The sequence below is a fragment of the Leptosomus discolor genome, chromosome 8, assembly GCF_034619465.1.
Source record: "Leptosomus discolor isolate bLepDis1 chromosome 8, bLepDis1.hap2, whole genome shotgun sequence".
Lineage (NCBI taxonomy): Eukaryota > Metazoa > Chordata > Aves > Leptosomiformes > Leptosomidae > Leptosomus > Leptosomus discolor.
This window is the reverse complement of record NC_141398.1, coordinates 6,463,021-6,478,421: the sequence shown is the minus strand read 5'-3', so window position 1 is coordinate 6,478,421 and position 15,401 is coordinate 6,463,021. Positions and strand designations below refer to the sequence as shown.

The 15,401-nt window shown below is 41.5% G+C and overlaps 1 protein-coding gene across 1 annotated transcript in view; it reads right to left on the bottom strand.

Moving 5' to 3' along the window:
• The window catches only part of ANKS6 (ankyrin repeat and sterile alpha motif domain containing 6), a 43,736-nt gene that overhangs the window by 14,628 nt on the left and 13,707 nt on the right, over window positions 1-15,401 (bottom strand). Inside the window, exons 5-11 of the mRNA XM_086469041.1 lie at window positions 13,565-13,671; window positions 11,994-12,142; window positions 6,957-7,167; window positions 6,294-6,343; window positions 5,071-5,274; window positions 3,098-3,263; window positions 2,245-2,414 (exon numbers count right to left, since the gene is read on the bottom strand). Of these exons, the coding sequence (XP_086325167.1) occupies window positions 2,245-2,414; window positions 3,098-3,263; window positions 5,071-5,274; window positions 6,294-6,343; window positions 6,957-7,167; window positions 11,994-12,142; window positions 13,565-13,671 (1,057 nt within the window). The remainder of the gene's footprint in view (window positions 1-2,244; window positions 2,415-3,097; window positions 3,264-5,070; window positions 5,275-6,293; window positions 6,344-6,956; window positions 7,168-11,993; window positions 12,143-13,564; window positions 13,672-15,401) is intronic.

Here is a 15,401-nt window from a genome sequence, read left to right as displayed (position 1 = left end):
TTCTTTTCCTTTCTTTAAGGTTTGTACAATCCCACTCCTCATGGATAACCTCTGCAAAAATCGATCAGCATTAACAGTGCTGCATTTTTAGATCAGCTCTTTCCAAGTTTAGGCAGCATGACCCTGATGGGAGGGCACAAGCATTTCCACAATGGGTAGAGATGGTAAATTTGCAGCATTTCTGTTGCTGATTACAACAACAGAGTAGGCTGTTTAAGCTTTTGCAGCCAGTGTGGATCCATGTGATTGTATACTCCCAACAGCCACAGATGTCCCAAAAATCACCCCAGACGTGTGGTACGTGAACATCTATAGTGAGATCCACACTGATTCCATGTTTTGTTATTGGTGGACAGACTGAAATTCACCTAGACACCTAAGCAAAGAGCACTGAAAGAGCTGTTGCCTTTCCAACATGCTGGCGTAATTTTTACTTAAAGATCTTTTCAACAGTACCACGAACTGCCTTCCCAGAAGATGATCTGCAGGGCGTTGCACCTCACTACTTCTTTATCCCCTAATGTCTTCCACTGTGAGTGGGAATTATAGCCGAACTTCTTGCTGGCAGCACTGTTGTAACAACAGGCCCCACGACTGGCAGCCCACTGCTCACAGCCGCAGGTATTACCTCTTCATAGGCTAACTCACCTAACTGGAGAAAAATACAATTTTTTGGGGCACACAAGCAGCTCTTCTGAAATTATTTCCAAGATAAAAACAAGCTGAGAGGAACTACTGAGAGTTTAATTAGAAATATATCGGTCAGACCACCTCTGAAAGAAAAAGCATTTAGTAGCTGTTCAGTAGAGGAGACTTTAATGAGGGAAGAGGATAATAAAGTAGCTTTGTCTACAGGAAAGAAAGAGACAGATCATTTATAACCCAGGGAGCAGTTATATGGGACAGAAAGGGAGGAAAGATTATCATGTGCCAAAAAACCAGCATGAGTCCATAGCTTTTAGGGACCCAGCAGGGTTATAAATTTTAGCTCCCAATCTCATCTGTGAAAAGCAACCAGCAGTCCCTTCAGAATCAGGACTGATAGATCAGAGACAAAGTGACTATTCATGGAAACTGCTTTGGCATTGGTAGTTGCACACTCTCCTTTTTCTGGTTTTTGCCCTCCAGAAAGTTCAACTGTATCACTGAACTTTGTAACTTCATTTATTGTTGATATTTGCTGATTAAACATACATATTGCTTACTGTTGCCATGTAAGACATCACAGAATGAGACAGCAAATGCAAGGACTTTATACTCTGGCCATTTTTGTTTCTTTGGGCAAAACTTCAAGAAGAATCTCATGAGAAGATGCAAAGAAAACAACACAAAGCAAAACGAGCTGTTTGGAGATTACACAAGCAAAAAGTTGAGAAATTTTTGCTCTTGATCATGTATTCTAACATTTTCAGAACTAAAAGCCCAAATGACGTCCTTTCTTTCTCTTGCTCTCTGAAATGTGATGTTTCTCTGTGTGAGTAAGCCCGTGCATTTCACAACAGTGTATCACATCTTCTGTTACGATGCTGCGTTCTCACTTGTGTCTCTGCAGATATTGAGGATTTAAAGCCTTAATCCTCAAAAATTTTCTACAAACCAGTTGTTAACTTCAAAGTACACGAACAAAAACGAGCAGGTCATGAGGGCAAAGCTACTCCAGGGAATTGACAGGCAAGTCAGCGCTGATAATAGGGCCTGCACGGAGGAGCAAACCTGACTGTGGTGATGACAACTTAATGTTCACACTGTCTAAAAGTAACACCTTGTGGAGCAGAATGGATACACGCACATTCTTGTGGGTGGCAGATCCTGGTGCAAACTACCTCATGTTCTGCACTCAGACTGGGCCTCTGGAGGGAAAGCAGCTGTACCACTTCAGAGTAAAGCCCAGGGCTAGTTAACTTAAAACACTGGACTCAACCAGGGCCGTAGAAAGAAATAATGAGAAACCAAAACAACAGTGCAGATCTACCCTAAGATCAAGTATTATATTTACTGTTTTTAAAACAGATTTAAATCAATAACAAAGCAAAATCATGTTTTTATTATTAGGTCTGATCTTTTGTAGACTTGTAAGTAAAAGGAAGGTTTGTGGAGCTGAGAAGTATCCACTGCTGTAACAGGTGTTCATTCATTTTAGGCTGTGCAATGTCCTGCAATTATATTTATCAACCACCCACGACTGAGACATGACCTATCAAAACTAGCCAATTTGGAAGTCCAAAAATTTACATTTCCCTGTACCTTTACAACATGTCCGTTGCCAACAATTTGAGCACCCTGCAAATCAGACAGAGAGGATGAAGGAGCTGACTGGACTGGACTATGCTGTTGGCTGGGTTTCTGCTCGGGTAAGCCTGCTGCTTTTCTTCTCTGGGCTGCAATCTGAGACAAAACATTATCCGCACTGCCACCTACGAGAAAAATAAAATAAAAACAGTCAGGGAAACCACTGTTTCAAAAATATTTGTTATTTCTCAATTCACCTGCCTCTACCACTCACTTTCTTTTAAAAGCCAACTGGATGAAGTAAGAGAATGCAAGGCTCAGACCTGTTCAGCAGCTTTCAGGAGAGGGAACAAAAAATCAATCGCAGCGGAAGAAAGAAGCCAGCCTTGTCTATACACACACCGAGCTGACTTTCATACTCTCGGATACAGGTTTCATGAGCTGCTTCACTGTATCGTCTTCACAGCCACCAGATACAATGCGTGCAGCTGTGGTTTTAACGGAAAACCAATTTTAGTTTTAAGTAAACAGCAAGCAGCATGGGTAAGAGACAGCTCTATGAAGTGTATGTTGCCATGAACAAGCATCTGATCCATCGTGGGTGGACTCAATAAAACCACCATGTTTTTTTCTGAGGCAAGAGCAAACCTACGAGAGACTTCTATAACAGAGTGAGGCTTTCGTTCCCTTATGTAGGTGTCCAAAGTCCAATCCTGTTTCAACAAAGTTTATAAAAAGTTTTGCTTATACAGCAGCAGGAGCCCTCAAAAAAAGGTTTAGTATCTTCTACGACCACCACAGACACCCATTTGTTTAGGTGAACCAGATACAAATGACTGTGTTATCAAAACCAAGAGCAGCACGGTACCTGATCTGTTATGGAGCTCTCCTCCGTGCCGGTTAATGCCCGCAATGTTGTTGGATCCGCCGGAAGAATGGGGAGAATGGTTGAAGTTGTTGGAATTTGAAGGAGATGCAGGTCTTCTTGCAAATGTCGGTAATTTGACTGGTCTAGTACCTTTGCTGACAGATGTCTGGAAAACAAAAAGAAAAATAACGTTCATCTTTCTTGTTTGAGCAAAACAAAGATCGAACTTCAACTGCTATTTTATTTATCGTAAATGCTTAAACTTCCACTGAAGAACAAAAGGGATACCACAAATAATCTTATTTTACACATACAAATATATTGAATAGATATTTATATAAATATATATGCATTGAATATATATCCAACAAAAGAAATGACATCATAATAAAGGCATTAATTCTCCTCAACCTTTGGCCAACACAAAATGAGGACACACGATGCACCTGAGATACGACACACACAATACAATGAACAGTGGGGAGAAAGGAAAAAAATTATCACATGTGAAACGTCTTTCCTGCAGAACCCTGGTTTCGTCTCTCCCATCTTACAAAACAGCTACCACCTACTTCCCATCCATCGCATCCCTCTTTCTCACCGACTAAGCTGCAACAGGTGACATGAACTTCCTCTCCTCCAGCTGCACTTCCATGTCCCCTTCAATCCAAGCATCTACCTGCACCACTTCATTGTCTGTCGTTAACGGAGGCACTAACGACCTAGCCATACGCTAGGGAAATCCTCAGCCACCCCACAAACTCCTTCAAGTCTTCTGCTTTTACACCACTGGCCACCGCCGGCCACCTGACCTATGGCTCTTGCAGCTCAGCTTTTTCACGTTCTTATTCTGTTGCTCAAGTCCCTTCTTCCATCTCTGACTCACTAGGCTTCTCTCCTCCTCCCTAGTCCCTTAGCAGAAGCACAGAATGATCAATGGCTAGTCCTCCCCTACTTCCCCTGCTCCTCACTTCATATACAGGTGCCAATTATCCACTTCGGTTATTACAGACGTCTTTTTTAGCACGATGAACGTTTACCTCCCTGTGATCTACCACTTCCCTCCTAATACGCCACCTTATTCCACCTAAATCACCTCCCTTGGTACCAAGACAACCTTCACTTCAAAGAGGAATACAGGAAAAAAATTCCTCCTAAAACGTCTTCACTGTCCGATTTCTAGAACTGACATGAAATACTGTTCTGCACTACTAAAATAAACTCTTCTCTACACTTGGCTAATTAGAGTCTAAAGTCAGGGGAGTAAGCACTTCTCCTTTGTCTCCTACTAACTATGACAGCAAAGGTTGTTGAGGTTTTGCTTCCTGTCTCAAGGCAAACGAGCTATTTTCCTTTTGTTCTGCGTTTTCACTAAAAGCACTGTAGAATCAGGCACGCTTCTTCTACAAGAAGTAGTATTTATTCAGACTTTTTCCCTTTGTACAGTACTTGCACTTCAAGGCTGTATGCCTTCAAGTCCACTTGATCACTAGTTGCTACAATTTTATCTACTACTAAACTTTCAGAATATATGTCTGTATATTTATGTCTCACTGATACTTATTCCCTCCCTTCCAGTTCCTAAACATTGACAAACTTTCATTCTTTTCCTCCACCTCTAGTCTTCTTCCAAATCAGAGCGGTTTCCACCACATTTCAATGACTGCACCTACTCTGGCAACTGCAATATATCGGTGAAACCAGCAGCCATTTCAGTTGTTCGCAGCAAATTTGTTAGGGCTTGACGTTATCCTGGTTAACAGCAAACAAGTCATTTCATTTAATGCAAAACTTTCGCTCCATTTATGTTTCTTCCGTAGAGAAGCGTATTCCTCCTAAACAGCAGAGCTTAAAAGCACAAGCCGTTACTGAGACAGGGGGCTTGAAGTAATTTCTAATCAGAAACACAGCGTGGCTCAGTCGGCATGGCCCGGATATAACACGGTGTTTTCCTACACATTTTGTTCGCTTACTATATCAGAGTTCCCACTGCTGTTAAAATCGTGCTTGATCGCTCTCTGCGGCCAGGCAGTTCTCATCTGTTCAGCTTTGCCATCTTTGCTGAGCCGTGTTCGGTCAGAATTCCAAAGCTCAAAACTTGAGGGCGGTAAGAAAGGCGGTATCACCGCTTTCAGCTTGTCGCTGGGCAGCCGGGTGAACGGAGCGCTACTTCTCAGCTGAGAGGGGGAAATAAAGAAAGGGAAAAAGAAAAGAGCCTCTTCTTAAGCAAGGTTACTGGCAGCTGATGATGTAGTTTCAAAATTGTAAGTTAAGTAAAAAGATGGAGACAAATGCATTTTTAAACAAAATAAAGAGGAAACGAGACATAAAAGTAGTATTTGTGAAGATGTGCAACACATAATAACAGAGAGAGAATCCAACGGACATTCTGGCACCTGTCAGTACACTCATGCATTTAAAACCATGAATACAGTTCCTTAAGTGGCAGAAACTGTCTCTTCCTTCATTGGGCTGAATCTTGCTTCAAATTGATTTTGACAGGAACGTTAACAATTAATTTCCAAAGAAATAACACGGTGGTCCTCTCTGTATTCGCAGACAGGACACCTGGAAAACAGTGAACAACTGCCTGTTCCTGCTGCAAGTGCTCTCCAGAAAGGGAAAGAACCAACACACCCGATCTGGCTCCCTGGAGTTCTCAGTCAGTCACAGCAAAAGTAACTCAGTTTTCTTAAAAAGGAACATAAAGGATAACCAGACAAATTTAGTGATATCTCCAGGGAGCAAGCTGTAGGGGAATTTAAAGCTACAGCATAACAAAAGCAGAAATAGAATAATACAAACAAACACCCCAAACTAAGTATTTCATGGTCACCTCTGCCAGTAATATCTCACTTTCACACTGTCCCACGTTTCACCCATGTTTTCCTCACGGCATACTCCTTGTCAGCAGCTCATCGGCTCTTCCATCTATTTTACTAACTCATTGCTGATCACACAAAGGTATGGGTAACTCTTGAGAAAAGTCAGTCCCTGTGAACAGCTTCCACGCCGTACTACTTGCAGTAGTTCTTAGACTAGGAAGTACTGCATCACAGTTCCTGTCAGATCCTGTCTACTAACTATAAACACATGATGGCTCTTTCTAATGGTCACTGGGATAGGAGGCAAAAGTAATAAAAACGATGGGAGCTGCACAAATTGGGCTGAACGCACCAAGAACATTGCAACATACCATGGTTGTCAATAATTCATCATCCTTTCCTCCTTTTGCAGTGTTTACACCTGGAAAACACATAAATGATGTTTTATTGTTTAGATGCTCCTGCTTTTGTCCTCAAGGACAGCTTACTGTTTTCAAACATTCAACAGCTTTACCCTTAGTAAACTTAGTAAACACAAAAACTAAGATTTCCAGTGACGCCGCCACGTACCTAAATTGAAGTGAAGCCAATAGTCTTATTTCGCACCACGGACTGTGGGGGTTTTGCACGGAGAACTGTACAATTTCAGAAGATGTGTCTTACAATTTGGGCTTTTCCAACCTCTCTTTCTTCTCAGAATTACTTATTTATTTGTTTAAATAAATTTGCTTTCATTACACAAATTAGTTTACCAAAGATACCAACAACTTTCGAGTGACCTGCCTCTGCTGTCCAATTTAATGGTGCTTGCTGCAGAGCAGCCACATGGCTCTGTCAGCGTTTTCCTCAGCGCTCAGCGTTCAGCATGATCAACAGTCAAGAGTATAAACATCTCTCCCTCTACGTACTACAAATACATTACGTGTCTTTTCAGTTATATTAAGCTAAGTAAAAACTAAACCAACACATTATAAATAGTATCAACTTGACTATCCCATGAGAGCTCCTTTCCCACAAGACAACTCCGGCTTTACCACTAGCTTTGTTAGCTGTGATCCAAGCTGCAGCAGCATCAAGGTTTCCAGAGGTGTCCGTATCACTCTGTGAAACTGCTTTTATGGTGGAATTTAATGATGGTTCAGGCTCATCAGGAAAAGGCACAAACTGATTGGAAGGAAATCCATGGCGCAACGTCTGAGTCAACTTCAGCTTGCGGAATCGATTGGACATCCTGCTCCACCAGGACTAGATTGACAAGAAGACACAACAATTTAGTTCCAACTAAAAGAAAAACGAGGAAAAGAAACGTACAATTAAGTAATCCTTACAGCAGCGATAAATTTGTCCAGGAGTTTTTGAGATAAACTACAAAAGCCATGTTAAAGTGGTTTGCAATTTTCTACAGAATCCTTCACCCATAATTCATATGCGTAAGATTAATCTCCTTCCTTATTTTTCATCTGGCAAATGCCTTACTCTATTTTTCCACACTATCTGGGAAGACAAGGTAGACAGAAGTACTAGGGGAATTTGAATAGGAAATTTTTACAGCTACATTGCAGATACTTCCCATTCACTTCCAACTTCACCGTCCATTCTCACACTCTCTGGCATGTGTATTTTCTGCTGTTTAGAGCGGTGTGTAGAAGTTTACCCCGTCTGCATGAAAGCTTCTCCTTAAGCTCTCCAAAATCAGCGACAAACTGGAAATGTCTCAATAGTGTTCCTGTCAAACTCAAGACCCACAACCCACACAGCACTGCTATACAGGTAACTTAAACCCTGCCAGACCGGAAAGACTACAGCCTCAAAAAGAGCAAGGCAAGGAAATACCCGCTGTGAAAACAACGCGCACCTTAGGACTACTGCACCTACAGCCTCCATCTATACAGGTATCACATATGTGGAAACCGTGACACGAAAGGACCATCTTCCTTCAAAATAAAATTTGTCCAAGAATTTACAGACTCACATACAGGCAGACAGTGCAAGATGCTTCAAGTATTTAGCAGGACATTTCTCTAGACTATACAAGACCCATAGGCTATATTGAGAAAACCTATGCAATCTGTGTTAAAGATTATGTGGCCTGTAGGTAAATCAGTCAGATTATAAATATGGCCTGATTATTTCTTAGTAAAGCTGCTTCTTCTACCATTTTTCAGCTGCTTACTGATATATGTCTTCCCAACTGTCATACAGTAGAAGTAAGTAATATAAACTGCAAACTTATTCCCTGTGAATCAATCCTTCTAGCAGACGATCGTTAAAAAGATTTTTCAATCTGCACAAAGCATGAGTAATGGACAGAGTTCTCAGACCTTTGTATCTCTTTGGAGCCATAACTAATAAAGATTTACATGACTTTCAGCAACAAAGACCTGATGGAAAAAGGCAAGAGGCACAAATAGTTCCGGGAAAGCAATAAAACCCACACAGGTCATCATTTATTCACCTTCCAAAAGGAAGTGAAAGGGCAACAAAATTCATGTAGTTTTAACACAAAGTACAACGAGTTTACAAAGGAGATTGCTTGTACAACGCGGTTGGTTTCGCCCACTGAAGCCAGCTTGCTTCTGTAACAAGGATCACTTCGAAGTTCCTAACATCTTTGTTACTCCTCTTCACAGGGCTTCTGCTTCGTAAACATATGCTCGCCTCGCAAACTAACCTGAAATGGAGGAAGTACAGCCCCTGTGTTACCACAGAAAAAACTACTGCTCTCCAGCAAGAAAGGCACGATAGTGGAGAGGCTCATCCTGTCCTCTGGTGTTCAGAGTACGGTGGTCTGAGCTCTGGAGTTCCCAGCTTGCTGCTGCAGAAGGCGGCGGCCTCTCCATACACCCTACCACGTCACACGCGTACAGATGCGGAACAAGGGGCTTTAAACTCGGCTGAAGCAGCCAAGTAACGAAAACGCATCTGTGGTTAAAAATAGCGTCTGCCAAAAGGCTGAAACCTAACAGCAATGGGAGAAGGCAACAGTATCAAAGAACAGAAAAACGGTGTTGCCACTGGAGAAATACCTTAGACACTTTAACGATATTAGGAATGAAAGAACAAGAGGAAGAACTGGAAATCTCTGCCCTCAAACAACTTTAATCAAAGGAATCATAGAATCATTTTGGTTGGAAAAGACCTTTAAGATCATCGAGTCCAACCATTATCCTAACACTACCAAGCCCACCACTAAACCATGTCCCTAAGCACCACATCTATATGTCTTTTGAACACCTCCAGGGACGGTGACTCCACCGCCTCCTGGATGTGATAATTCACACAGCTCTAATACCGACATTGAGAGTGTAACTTGCTGAAGCAGCACGGGCAGGAAGAAAGAGAGGAAATAAGAGTTTTGTGTATGGAAAAGGCACAACTTTGCTTTCAGGTCCACAAAATGGTGGGAGAAAACGCAGTTAACAGTTCCTGTGTGAAAGGGGTAAAGAATGAGATCATGGTTATCCACTACATTATCCGTAGGTAAAGGAACAAGGGCCTGTATTATGCATCAATTACAAATAAAAGAAACACACAACAAAATAAGAAGTCTACCAGTAAATGACAAAAGTGATCAAACAGGAGACACTGAAAAGGGTTTAGTTTTTTTAAACTTCAAAAGCAGCCTACTTGTGATCAGCTATTTTAGTATTACTACATTAAAAAATAATTAATAATTAATTAACAGGAGGAAGGTAGGAATATATGTGCATTTGCCTAACCGAGTAAGAACATTTAAATGAGCTTAAATGAAAACCAGACAAGACTGATTAAAATTACCCTGAAGTAAGTATAGACAACATGACCCCTGAACAAATATTATCTTCGAGACAAGTTAAGAGGACGGAAGAAGTCACAGAGATCAGGTAAGAGGCAAATACATCATCACCCGTAGCCCAAAGAGGAAAATCTGAAAATTTACTGATCAAAAAGCTTAACTCAAACAGACATCATGTACATCATCACAGCTCGTAAGACACAGCTGGCATGGGTTTGTTGGGAATAAATCCCACCAAATCAATCTCTCTCTCTCTCTGCCAGAGTAACTGGTCAAGTGGGAAGAAGGGAGGAAAAGCTGTAAGGCAGCTTGACTTTTAATAAAGCGTTTATCGCTATTCCATGTAACATTCACTGAATGAGTGAGGAAAATATGGTTCAAGTAAAACTAATATAGGGAAAGCACCATAGCCAAACAACAGACAAATTACCAACAATTTGATCTCCAATTGGGAAGACGTACTTCATGGAGTAAAACAGGAGTTTGGAAACGTTCATTAACACAGCAACGATGAAACAGAACAGATTTCGCACAGTCTGCAGAAGACATCTTATCTGGGCAGTTTTGGGAGGACCTTACATACTGTAAACTTAAACAGTGACAAATTGACATTATTCAGTAGGGGTCAAGCTGACATGCAAGAAGAAGAAACCAAGTGTACAAATACATTAAAGGGAGTAAGTAGCAAAGCAGCTGCACTGACGAAAAGAAGAAAATCAGAGCTGTAACATACTGCAAACTAAGTATAGATGCACAGTGTCTTACTGCTGCAAAAAAGGTGAATTTCCCTGATAACAGCATAAAACACACAACTGTGCAAGTAGTTTTTGTACACCACGATAGGATACTGAGACCCTAGTTGGAATCTCGTGACTCGTTTTGGATCCCTCACCTTGACAGATACAGACAGATCAGAAACAGTAAGAAGTTTAGGAAACACAAGCTGCAAACAAGGACATTTGCATGCATTATTTTTGTTTAGTCTAAAAAAAAAAAAAAAGATTGAAGAGAATATGTTAATTCATTAAGTATTTATGCAGTTCTTACAAAAATGAAGGTGGCCATTGAACAAGAATCAATCCATTTAATGCACAGCAAGACAGATACAGATTAGATCAGGGGAAAAAAAATTCTGACCACAAGAAGCAACAAGCAGTGGAACCGGGTGCTGAGAGACCATGGGACTTTCTTCACCACAGTGAAGGAAGGGAGAACAGAAACTTCTGTCAAGGATGTTCTCAGCACGTTCATTCTGTCTCCTTACGCAAAGGCAGGTAAGCCTCTCGAGTTCCCTCTCATTTTCACATTTCCATGATTCTGCAGACCCCACATTCTGTCATTTACACTGATCTAGACAGAAAATTTATGTACTGGCTGAGTCACCATAAATAGCTTTGGTTTACAGTCCTGGCTCAGCACAGAGCAGTTGTCCACACGGAAGCACTGTTGCTACAAAACCCAGGAGAGGTCCCTCACTTCACCACTCTCTTCACATGCTGGTCCGAAGGGAGATGAGTTTGATGACCACCACCCCCAGCCATATTAAAAATCTCTGCTATGATCTTCTTAATTTTCAAGGCCAATTCTACTTAGGGCTGAAATGAAGTCTACCCTCTGTCCTAGAGGCAGACGAGCGATACAGCCTCTCAGTTTCTTGGGCTGTCCTGCACGGAGTCCCAGGAGTACTTTCAAGTACATCACCAGAGCTTCTGTTTCCTTCCTACATCATCCTTCCTTCTTCTAGGGTCTACTAAACAACATAAAAGTAAAATAAGAACTACTACTGCAATTCCTACCCAGACCAAACATATAAATAGGCAGTTTCTCACGATATTAGGAGATCTCAGCCCAATCCCCATAACACATCCACTCCGATTTCAAAAAAAGAAAAAGAAATCAGCAACGAGTTTAAAACCAGTCTGATAAAACTGGAGTACATTTGATTTTAAAGGTACATTTAAAATTACAGTCATATTGGAAATTCAGTTCCAAACTTATGAGCATGTTACGTTCCACTACTTAATTATGAGATCTATTTCTAGGCACTGAAATGTTTCGATGCAAACTGTTCCTTAGAAGTCTTCCCTTTGCCTTGCCATCTGACAAAACGAAAACTGAGCACATGCTACATTTCATAAAACCAGGAAGTGCTGTCAATGAGGAATTCAGAACACACACCCCCCAAAAAGCCCAGTTACATTAGGTCCAAGGCACTTCTTACCAACGACTTCCTCTGCTTCGTACGCTACAGGAAACAATGCACTGATTATTATTAAGAGTGAATATATTTATTTACCTTTAGACCTCCTTTGTCATCTGGCAACATTGGGACATTTAAGGATTGCCTGCTTCTGGAACAAGGCAAAGACGATCTGCTGTTCACTTTATTCTTGTCTTTGTCTACTTGCATGCATGCTGATGCCAGCAACCGTACAAGCTCTGTGTCTGAAAGAAAACAAATTAAGATAATGTTTAGTCTGTTCTGCTTTCCCAAATTACAGCCGATACACCGACACTTCCCCTATAAATCCCACAGAAGCAGTAACTGATCTACCTCTCAAACACCAAGCAAATGAATCCTCAAACCTTCCTTCTCGACCTAGGTTTCCCACACCTTCTCCCCACACAGGGGCTGCAGCCTTACCATCGCCTCTCTAAAGGTACCTATCAACACAAACAAGCACGCTACTCAGTCGGAATCAGTCACGTGTGACCAAGCGAACTGCCTCCTCTCACGCTCTGTAGAAGAACGATGCTCCCTCTTCTCACCTGACACAGAAGAGAGCAGAGAAAAACGAATATTCTTTCTTCAAGTGCAGGTTGCAGAAAAAGAGCTTGAAATGAAATCCCAAAGAGAAAGGAGCTGTTCAGCCTGGACAATGAAGGGACTGAAAAGACATGGTAAGAAAAAGGGTGGACAAAAAAAAAGTAAGAAAAAAGAAAGGAAGAAAAAAGAACGAGCATGAGATGAGGAGAGGAAAGCAAAAAAAGTATTCTGTAAATCTGTATTTATACTGAAGTCAGGAAAGATTTTCAGAAGGGCAGACAGAACTGACCAATATATCTATATTGACAGGTAACAAGACAAACTACTCTCTCCTACAAGTTAGTTATAAAATAATTTACTTTATTTATTTTTAAAATTTTGTATTATTAGTGATCTACTTTTGACAAAGGAAAGGCATCTGCTACTGACCAAAAACATCATAATGAGCAAATACAGAGAAAAACATTAATTCCATCAGCAGTAGTGGTTTTTGGCTTCAGATAAAGCAATGCAGGTACCAGGCAAGGTTAATAAGAAATTATACAGGCTAAACAAACTACAACAAAAACTCCATGTGCTTCATTGAAGTCTTCCCAAAATATGCTGCCTTTTTTCCAAAGCACTCCCATAAAAAAAGCCTGACCCCTGAAGCATGATTTATTCTCAGCCTCTACAGACCGAGTGGAAGGTTCGGCCAGGAGTTCACCAGTTCTGTTCTGATCGCACTCTCTTGGTCCTGTCCCTCTACTGCTGTTTACAGAGTGCAAATCTCTAGCTCTGCGCTAGTGACACCACAGAGTACCTGGGCCACCACAGTCAAATGCCACTGGACTGGCTCTGCTGTCACAAACACCACGTTTTGGAGCATCTTCAAAAAGAGAGGCAAGAGGAAGGTACAGAATCTGTTATCCCATAAACGTATACACTCATCTAACCGATTCACTCAAACCCCACCATTTTCAGGCAGTGTCCTTTCTTGGTCCAGCCCAGCCCAGCCCTCAGAAGGTACTTCCTAACAACTTTAATGTATTTTCTAGATGGCAAGGGATGTTTACCCATTTGTGTCGCACATTTCCTCAGTGCTCTTTGAAGTAACGTACCTGGATCATTCAGCAGCATTATCAGGTCAAAAGCTGTGTATCCGTTTTTTGCACGAAGATTGACGTCAGCTCCTTGATTTAACAAATACTTTACAACATCTTTGTTTCTTTAAGGGAAGAAAAAAGGCATTGCTCATGTTACAAAAAAAAAAGGAAGAAACCCCTAATACTCCATTTTCATCCTTTTATACCACTGCTCCTCAATTAGAGATCAGTTTTACCTTTCCTGTAGCTAACCAAGTCTAAAATTTCTTCACAAGCTATTCAGAAGCTCCCATGACTCCTTTGCCACTCACTGCTTACTCACTATGAATTACACTAATCAACATGCAGAAAGTCAGCCTAAAAAACCCCAACCTGAACAGTCAGTTTTTAAGCTAACCCTTCGGAACTGACTCTGGAATGTGTTGTAAATCGCCTTCCCAATGAAAGGCCATTAATGCCTTGGGCAAAAAAGCAGATGGAAAGACAAAGGTCAATCCAGTAGTCATCATGTGCCATCACTAATAATTCAACAGAACTTCATATTGAGAACAGGTAAGAAATTGCACACAGAAAAGCCAAATTGACTGAAGATAATTTATAAACTCCAAACAGTACTTCACTTAATTAGAGATATAAATTATATAATTGAGAAGGCACATTATCACATCCTTGAAGTGTCTGAAATGCAAACACAATCAGTATCAAATGGTATACCAACACAAACACCTTCCAATAAAAGCTCATAAAAGCTAGTTGCATAAAAGGAACTCACCATCCCATTCCCATTAGCCCCTCTCCCCTCTCGTACACCTGAATAAACAAGCAGGACTTGCCTGGTGAGTCAAAAACAATACTGCAATTCAGCCTCCAAACTAAGCGAGCAGACAACAAAGCTCGGGAAAATATACTTAATACAAAACCCCTCTTGAGTAGAGACTGACCTTGTATAAAAACAAACTCTGACATGCCTCAGCAACACAGAGAAAAAATATTCTTACATAGCAATAGGTAACTCAAAAGCTGACCAACAGATCTCCGCCTCTTGACTTCAAAGCGATACCTAATGTACAGATGAAGTTTTCACTTCTGAACTCTCTCTAGATAAAATCAACCTAAAATAGAGGAATGCTCCTCCTGTCTTCACCCAAAAATTCTGCTGACCCCCACCACAGCTCCTCTGCATACTTCCCATTACTCCTCTTCCTTAAAACTGTGCCATCCCCCCATCCTGCTTTCCAGTCCTGCACCTTGAGGGCACCAAGACACAACCCTTTAGGGCCCCCGGCTCACGCAGACCTTGCCTGCTCCCTCCCTCCCTCAAACCAGACACCCTCCACTCCCCACTGTCGCTCGCGAGAAAGGGTAAGCTCAGACTCTGCGGAGACTAGAGACTTCCCGTGGTTTGGAAAATTCACAACTGGCCCATGCCGACCAAAGGGAAAAGCTAGGACATAAAGTATAGAACTTCAAAGGTATTTATCCATGCACATGAGGCGTTCCAGACAAACTGGGGCAGCCTGACTGCGGTTTTACAGGAGGTTCTTGCGCACTTCGAGCGTTTAGGTACAACACAATTTGAGTAATCACTAACACCCACGCTACTGGTTATTAATCATAGTAAAATTTTGCAAAGCAACTGTATTTCTGCAGCATTCTTGCTGCTCATCCATTGACACAGATGTCCCTGGAGTCAGTCTTCTACGACACCAAACACTGGGAGGGTTTCAAAGACGTGTTAGACAGCTGTGATTCTGGCGTTATCTCGGTTGACTAGGGGTATCTTTTATCCTTCGTGGACAGCTCTAAGCTTCCAAGAAGCCAAGTCCTTACTTCCAGGGATGTCCTTGTGGTC